Below are 9,049 nucleotides of genomic sequence, written 5' to 3'. Positions count from 1 at the left end.
CTGACCTCACTTCCTCTTCCTCCCAGCATTCTGTTCTGTTTACTCCACCCACCTATGTTCTAAGCTATGAGCCCAAGCAGTTTGTTTATTTAATTAACCAATGACCTTCCTCCATCACATCACATTGTGGAGATGGATTGAAGAACAGGTTAGTCCTGTTAGAAGAAACACTCCTTTCACACAAGAATCACAGAGTTGTGTATGCTGTGAATATCATTGGTGAATAAAGAAACCACTTTGGCCTGTTGATAGGGTAGAACTTAGGTAGGCAGAGAAAACTAAACTGAATGCTGGGAGAAAGGAGGAAGAGTCACAGACAGAAGCCATGTAGCCCCGCCAGAGACAGATGCCAGACAGAACTTTACCTGGGAACTTTACCCCGTAAGCCACAGCCATGTGGCGATACACAGATTGCTAGAAATGGATTAAATTAATATGTAAGAATTAGCCAATAAGAAGCTAGAACTAATAGGCCAAGCAGTGATTTAATTAATACAGTTTCTGTGTGATTATTTCGGGCCTAAGCAGCCAGGAACTAACTAGTGGCCTCCTTACCACAGAGTTGCTTTAAATAGAATCATTAAATAATTGCATACAGATCACAGACCTTGAGTGAGTTCTGTAAAATTCAACATTCTAAGTTACAGGCAGAAAACTAAAATCTCAGCTACCCTGATTCAATATTAGAAGTGTATCTGAACAGTGGTGGAACATGCCTTTAATTCCTGGAGGCAGAGGCAGGCTGATCTCTGTGAGTTCAAGGCCAGGCTGGTCTACAGAGCGAGTTTTAGGACAGCCAGGGCTGGTACACAGAGAAGCCCTGTCTTGAAAAACAAATAAACAAAAAGTGTGCTAAGTCCAGCTCAGAGAGAAAAGGTTCCACTGCAGATGAGCACACCTGTTCCTCCTAGAGTCACCGTGCACCTCCTGGAAGCTCAGGGCTTGACAAGAGTTGGGTTACTGTTAACATATAGTCTACTTTCTGCCACTTTGTGCCCTGTGGAAAATCACTCAACTTTTCTGAGCCTCCTTTCATTTGTAAATGAGGAACTAGGTGACATCTATGATACTTTTGATGCTAAGATTCTGAGTCTAGAATTTTCCACAGGGCATTTTTTTTATCTTTTTAACTATGTGTATATGTATGTATGCCTGTGTCCCCACAGGTGCATACATACTTCACTTAAAGTCTGGAAAATGGGAGTGAAAAAATAACCAAATTCATGGCTATATGGTAAGAGTAGATTCACGTATAACACAAATACCAAGTAGGAATGATTTTGTCACATAAATGATGTGGGAGTGATTTCTTTCTAATCTGTTGCTTTCATTGGTTAACTACTAAAGAAACTGCTTGGCCCTCTGATAGGGTAGAATTTAGATAGGCAGAGTAAACAGAACAGAATGCTGGGAGAAAGAAGCTGAGTCAGTGAGTCGCCATGATTCTCCCACTCCAGACAGACGCAGGTTAAGATCTTCCCTGGTAAGCCACCTCGTGGGCTACACAGATTATTAGAAATGGGTTAGATCAATATGTAAGAGCTAGCCAATAAGAGGCTAGAACTAATAGGCCAGGCAGTGTTTAAAAGAATACAGTTTCCGTGTAATTATTTCGGGTAAAGCTAGCCGGGTGGCAGGAAGCGGCCCACCGCCCTTATTACAACACATAAATTCTCCTAACAAACTCTGTAGTTATCACAAATGAACGTGGTAAGCGTTCTTTTTTGATGCGTTTGGGTTTTTCACTCCACAAGTGCATTTAAAACATTATCAGAGCTGTCAATCTTTCCATTCCATTTCCTCATGTACAAAGAAATATAAAATGACCTCCCTCAGGCTTCAGTGGGAGCACATTAATTATCCAGGAACCCTTAGCCAGTATAAATTCTGTGAGGGTGGCATTTGTCTTTGAAGTATTTTATACTCATGTTTCTCAAAAAGATGATAGTAGTTAAAAAGCAGTGACTTGGGGATGAACTTAATTAGGTGGATGATAAAAACTGTAATTTCCTACAGTTGCTCACTAATGCTTGAATGGGAGGTGTGATATAAGCTTCCTAGTGTGGTTGTGGCTTATCAGAATATTAAAATCAGGTAGTGTGGGTAAAGAGTTCCAGGGTTTGTATCATTGTTTCACTATGTTTTATTGTTGTATTATTGCTAATGAGTCATTATATAGTTGAATGTCAACTTGTCTGACCTCACAGTGTGTACTCAGTGTATTCTTTAGAGGTCTGTTCCCTCTTCCTAGGTCCCAAATGAAGCATCCATTACCTGCCATAAGCAATGCCCCATTGATAAATTTCACATGGAGACCATAATAAGCTTAACATAATTTAAGATTTTAAGTGTATTACTGAAGCACGACTGGGCCTAAATGGATACAGTATCATAATATTTAATAAGTCAGATTTTATATTGCATTGTCTAGACAGAGGTGGCATTTTTTATTGTTTTTATTGAGCTATACATTTTTCTCTGCTCCCCTCCCCTTCTACCCTCTCCCATGGTCCTCATGCTCCCAATTTACTCAGGAGATCTTGTCTTTTTCTACTTCCCATGTAGATTAGATCCATGTATGTCTCTCTTAGGGTCTTCGTTGTTGTCTAAGTTCTCTGGAATTGTGAATTGTAGGCTGGTTTTCTTTGCTTTTTGTCTAAAAACCACTTATAAGTGAGTACATACGATAATTGTCTTTCTGGGTCTGGCTTACCTCACTCAATATAATGTTTTCTAGATTCATCCATTTGCCTACAAATTTGAAGATGTCGTTATTTTTTTCTCCATGGTGTACACAAAAGTGGCATTTGGAAACCTCTCTTCTTTATTGGGCAAACAGCACCCAAAGTGGAGGAAACAGTTCCCTGAAGAGAAACTAGCCGTGGTTTAGCTCCTCGCCCAACTCTGCCAGGGTCTCACTGTGTAGCTCAGGCTGGCCCAGAACTCACCAAAGATCCAGCAAATATGCCTTCTACATGCTAGGATTAAAGATATACACCACCATGCCCAGCATGCCCTAGAATTTAACCTTTTTATAGCATTATTTAAAAAATCTTTTTTGCTTGCTTGTTTTTTAATAAAGAATTATTTTTCCTTTTAAGAAACATACATTATTTTTTCTATAGAATGTAATTCTCTGCATTTTTTCTCACACATGTATATGTTTGCATCTGTTTTAATTGCAGCATTTGTACCAGGCTAGTCCCATTCATATCAAGCTTGCCTTGCACTTTCAAAGTCTTTATTTTTTTTCTGGGGGGTGTTCATTGAGACAGGATTTCTCTGTAGCTTTGGAGCCTGTCCTGGAACTATCTCTTATAGACCCAGCTGCCCTCGAACTCACAGAGATCCGCCTGCCTCTGCCTCCTGAGTGCTGGGATTAAAGGCGTGCGCCACTGCACCACCAGCCCCAGAGCAAGGTTATTTTTTATATTTGCGACTTCTTGCTTGTGTTTTTTAACTAAGTATGTCTACGCTCTACAAATTATGCCGCTCATATTTTAACAATATTTCTCTCTTATTATGCCAGACACCACGGACTTACTGCTGCGCGAACACTGAGGACTTGGAGACAGTCATCCACCATGTCCACAGCCTGTACCCTTTGGCCCCATTGCTGGCAGCAGGCGTGTCAATGGGAGGGTAAGGACTCTCTAAACTGCTGGAGAGTGGAGCAGTCCTCACGACTGGCTCCCCCTCTCCCCTCCCCCCCTCTCCCTCTCCTCCTCTCCCTCTCTCCCCCTTTCCTAAAAGCAAAGGGAGCAGTCCTCACAGCTCTCTCAACACTGAACCATGAATGGCTGAGTCATGTGTAGCAGAAGGAATCAACTCAGGCCAACTTTAACATTTTCCTGGGTTCTGTGAGTCCTCCATGGGAAGCAGCCAGGTGAACTTGATTTTGTTAGTTCCCGTTCCAGGTGCTATTAAGCTAAGATGGTTGGTTTATGCACCTGCCCCTACATTGGGGTTTATATATGGGACTTTTTGAAGTTTTATTTATGTGTATGTATGTTTGTCTGTGCATGTATATGCTGTGCTGGGGGTGGGTGCCTGAGAAGATTAGTAGATGGCATTGGAGCCCTTGGAGCAGGTTGTCATTTGAAAAAAGCAGCACGTGAGAGAAAGATGCCACGCGACAGAGCTCAGGTCTCAAGGTTTTTTACTGGGAGAAAGTGAATGGGAAGGGGGGAGGGGAAGGGAAGACCAGCCTCTGGGGACGGTAACTGAAGAAGAAGAGAGGAAGACAGAGAGAGATGGGAGGTGGGCAGGGCCCTTTTAAAGGGGAACCTAGTGATTGTGCACACGTGGAGCTCTTAGTGGCAGCAACTGAGGACGAATCCTGTCGGAACCCCAAGGTCAGGCCAGTGCGGTTGTCTGAATACTAAGGGAGCTGGGGTTGCAAGTGTTTGTGGGCAGCCTGCTGTGAGTGCTGGGAACTGAGCTCTGGTCAGGATGGAGCATCTCCAGCCCCTTTCTGGAACTCTCTCGCCACACTTATACTTGAGTGATGTCTAACACTAGTAACTGTTTGTAGAGTGTGTGTGAGTGTGAGTGTGTATATATATATATATAGAGAGAGAGAGAGAACTCACTTAAAGAAATCAAAAGTTATTATCTAGTATTTATTTCCCTGTACTTTAGATCCCCTCACCATTGTTCATGCTTACTTCTATTTTGTTTTTCATGACAGGGTTTCTCCGTGTAACAGTTCTGGCTGTCCTGGAACTTGTTCTGTAGACCAGGCTGCTCCTGAACTCACTGAGATCCTCCTGCCTTTGCCTCCCAAGTGCTGTATTAAAAGAGTATGCCACCACCGCTGGGCATTAATCTTTTTTAATTATTATTATGTATGCAGTAGTTTGCCTGCATTTGTGCCTGCAGGTCAGTAGAGGGCACCAGATCCTATTGTAGATGGTTGCAAGCCGCCATGTGGTTGATGGGAACTGAAATCATAACCTCTGGAAGAGTAGTCAGTGCATGGACTGCTGAGCCATCTCTCCAGCCCCTCATGCTTACTTTTTTTCAAATTTATTTATTTTTCACATACCAATCCAAAATTTATTTATTTATTATGTATACAATGTTCCTCCTGCATGAACACCTCCATGCTAGAAGGGGGCACCAGATCTTACTACAGATGGTTGTGAGCTACCACATGGTTGCTGGGAATTGAACTCATGACCTCTGGAAAAGCAGCCAGTGCTCTTAGCCTCTGAACTATTTCTCCAGCCACCAAGCTTACTATGTAATTTAATTATTTAATTTATTTTTTACAGTGCTGGGGCTTGAATCTAGGATTAATGCGTGTTAGGCAAACACTTTACCACTGAGCCACATACCTCTACCCCAAACTATTTTATTTCATTTTTCTTAAGTTTTATCTACTGAAAGATTCTCTTTTGTAAATCTTGGTTTTTCTTATCTGCAAAATAAATTTTCAAAAAAGTAGAAATCTATATGTTGTTGGATTTTCCTTTACTCTTGCCACACATTGGAATACCATTTTTTTTTTACTTTCTTTGGCTTTTGGGGGGCCTCCACCCAGCTCCCTGTGGATCACACATGGAGGCTTGTTCTCTCTTAAGCCAGGCCTCAGCTTACTTCCCCTTTGCTGGCCGGCTGATGGCTGTCCCCCAAAGTCCTCTCTCCTCGTTCTCTCGCTCCTCCCTTCTATTCACTCCCTGCCCACCAGCCCTGCCTGTCCTTGCTCCTGCCTTGCTCTTGGCCATTCAGCGCTTTACTAGACCATCAGGTGTTTTACACAGGCCAAGAATCACAGCTGCACAATTAAACAAAGTAACACACCTTAAAATAATGTTCTGCAACATATATATAAAACTGTAGACATGTTTCCCACCAAACCCTACAAGATAAATGCTATTTATCTCCTTTTCATTAGAATATTTTGCCATACATATATTTTATTCCACATGATTGGTACTCAGTCAGACACACTAAATGACCATTCACCTTTATTTGAAAAGCTGATTATGAGAGACTAGAGAGATGTATCAGCAATTAAGAACACTTGCTGTTCTTAGTTAAGAACCCAGGTTTGGTTCCCAGCACCCACGTGGCAGTTCTTAATGAAGAACCCAGGTTTGGCCGGGTTTGGAGGTGGCGCATGCCTTTAATCCCAGCACTTGAGAGGTGCAGGCGGATGTCTGGGAATTCAATGCCAGCCTGGTCTACAAGAGCTAGTTCCAGGACAGGCTCCAAAGCTACAAAGAAACTCTGTCTCAAAAAAAAAAAAATTTAATTAAAAATAAATTTTAAAAAACCCAGGTTCAGTTTCCAGCACCCACATGGCAACTAATCTGCAACTCCAGTTCCAGGGGCCCTAAGTGAGCTCTGTGCCTCCACGGCACTGCATGTACATGGTTCACAGACATATATGCAAGCAAACAATACATAAAATAGAAGTAAATTGTTCTTTTTTTTAACCTTTAAAAGCCAGTTAACATTTAAAATAGAAACTATTTTTAAACTTTATTCTGGCTGTATCTGCCTTCTCTGTTTTTAGAATATCTCCAGAGTGTATGTGCAGGAAAGTAAAAGGCCATGAACAGGAAGCTCTGTCCAGAGCCCTGAGTCAGCGTGGAAACGAGCAGAGTCAGGTTGTGCTTGGCAGACAGATTCTAGCATCTCTTCCCTCCAGCCCACAGTGTGAATCTGAAAAGACAGAATGAGGGCTGAACTTTTCCCCCTTAATCATATAAATTCACGCCTTTTTTTTTCAAGGCTAGCCTTTAAATAAAGAGGTTGTCTATTCAGAAACTCTTGGGAAAGGGCCTTTCATCCAGTGTTGAAGCGTTGGTGCCTGAAGGCCACTCTCACCAATTAGATTAGCTTTTCCAGCTGGCTGAATATTAATGTCTTGTAAATTATTTGAAGGAATCACACCTAGCACTGTGACACATTGACACGTTCCCAAGTGAGTGCACTTTCTTTTCTTTTTCTTTTCTTTTTTTTTCTTTTTTACCTTTGAGATGCAGCTGACAAAAGCATAGTCTAAGCAAGAGTTTCATGCCCAGTGAAGCCACAGACTGGGTCGTCCCAGTGCCTGCGATGTTGGGGCCATATATGGGCTTTGAGCCAGAACTGAGTTAAGTCAAGAAACTCTGAAGCTCTAGACCCAGATTCTACTCTCCCAGTGAGTTGGTAAATACTTTTTAAATAAGTGGAAAATTCCAAACACATAAAATGAAAATTAAGAGTCATTCCTCAGGTTCAGTAATTATCAGCTCGTGGGTAATCTTGTTCCGTCAGTATCGCCCACTTCTGCAGTTCATTCCCAGCTCTGACTGTTAACTGAACCTCATAATCACTTTATTATTGTTTCAGGTGGTACTGAGTAGAGTACATGCTTAAAATGTGGGAGGCCCTGGCTGCAGTTCCTAGCTCCTCAAAATAATAAATTAATCGGTTGAGTCACTTCTTGGCCTTTTTGTGTGGTGTCTTCTCAGTATCTGATAAAGCCCCTATCTCGGGACACTAGGTGAAGTGGATTTTGGAGCAGGGAGATAGGACAGGATCTTGCTTTATCTACACAGCATGCCTTGGAGTGGAGCACACAGCACAAAGTTGGAAGGCCAGTAAATTAATATTTCAGTTGGTAGCTCTAAATGGAAGACCTGTTTCTTTTTTTTTAAGTCCTAATACTCCTCTCCCCCACCCCTCCCGAGACAGGGTTTCTCTGTGGAACAGTCTAGCTGTCCCAGGCTGGCCTCGAATCCACAGAGACCTGCCTTCTAAAGTAAATAATCTAAAATAACCTTTTGAGGTAGCATCTTGACATTATTTTACTCCTGAATTGCCTCTAAAGATTTGGTTTGTCTATTTCGGGGTCTTTCTGCTTTAGATCCTTTCCTGCTATTGTGTTTTATGTAATTTACCGGCCTCTGGCCATTATCTGACCTCTAGTTGAAACGTAAAGTTATTATATAAGAACCGAAGGATGAACTCTTCACAGGACAGAAAGCATTGTATGCAAATCTTATAGTTATTTCAAAGGGTCATTTTCAAATCCTAAGTGATGGTGTACATCCATAAGTCTAGCTTTCCTGGAGGGTGAGGCAGGAGAATTACAAGTTCTAAACCAGCCTGAGTTAAAAATAGAGAAGTGCTGTCTCAAAAAAAATTTCTTTTCCGAACTGACAAGACAGCTCAGGCAAGGTCACCTGCTGCCATGCAGGACAACCTGAGTTTTATCCTGGGATCTGGATAGAAGGAGAGAACTGACTCCTCAAATTGTTCTCTGACCTCCACAAGCTTGCTATAGAATGTACATACATGTACACATACGTACACACACAATAAGTAATTTTAAAATTTTTTGAAAAAAATATTTTCAAAAGCTAAATTTCATTTTTCATAAAAATTTCCTGCCCTAAAGCCATTAGTGATGGCCCGTGCCTTTATTTTATTCCATGATATTTATTGAGCTCTACATTTTTCTCTGTTCCCCTCCCTGCCTCTCCCCTTCCCTCTTAAACCCTTTCCCAAGGTCCCCATGCTTCCAATTTACTCAGGAGATCTTGTCTTTTTCTACTTTCTACTTCCCATGTAGATTAAATCTATGTAAGTCTCCATTAGTGTCTGCATTGTTGTCTAAGTTCTCTGAGATTGTGGTTTGTAGGCTGGCTTTCTTTGCTTTATGTTTAAAAACCTTTGAGTGAGTACATGTGATAATTGTCTTTCTGTGTCTGGGTTACCTCACTCAAAATAATGTTTTCTAGTTCTATCCATTTTCCTACAAAATTCAAGCTGTTGTTATTTTTTTTCTGCTGTGTAGTACTCCATTGTGTAAATGTACCACATTTTTTTTATCCATTCTTTGATTGAGGGGCATTTGGGTTGTTTCCAGGCTCTGGCTATGACATACAAAGCTGCTATGAGTATAGTTGAGCACATGTTCTTGTGGCATGATTGAGCATCCTTTGGATATATACCAAAAAGTGGTATTTTGGGGTCTTGAGAAAGGTTGTTTCCTAATTTTCTGAGAAATTGCCACACTGACATCCGAAGGGGTTGTACTAGCTTGCATTCC

At 41.5% G+C, this 9,049-nt stretch overlaps 1 protein-coding gene across 1 annotated transcript in view; it reads left to right on the top strand.

The window, feature by feature from the left end:
* The window catches only part of Abhd3 (abhydrolase domain containing 3), a 49,355-nt gene that overhangs the window by 32,136 nt on the left and 8,170 nt on the right, over window positions 1-9,049 (top strand). Inside the window, exon 5 of the mRNA XM_005355753.3 lies at window positions 3,530-3,642. Coding sequence (XP_005355810.1) covers window positions 3,530-3,642 — 113 coding nt within the window. The remainder of the gene's footprint in view (window positions 1-3,529; window positions 3,643-9,049) is intronic.

Source organism: Microtus ochrogaster, chromosome 18 (genome assembly GCF_000317375.1).
Source record: "Microtus ochrogaster isolate Prairie Vole_2 chromosome 18, MicOch1.0, whole genome shotgun sequence".
Taxonomy (NCBI): domain Eukaryota; kingdom Metazoa; phylum Chordata; class Mammalia; order Rodentia; family Cricetidae; genus Microtus; species Microtus ochrogaster.
The sequence above is the reverse complement of the archived record's forward strand: the minus strand, read 5'-3'. Positions and strand labels throughout refer to the sequence as shown.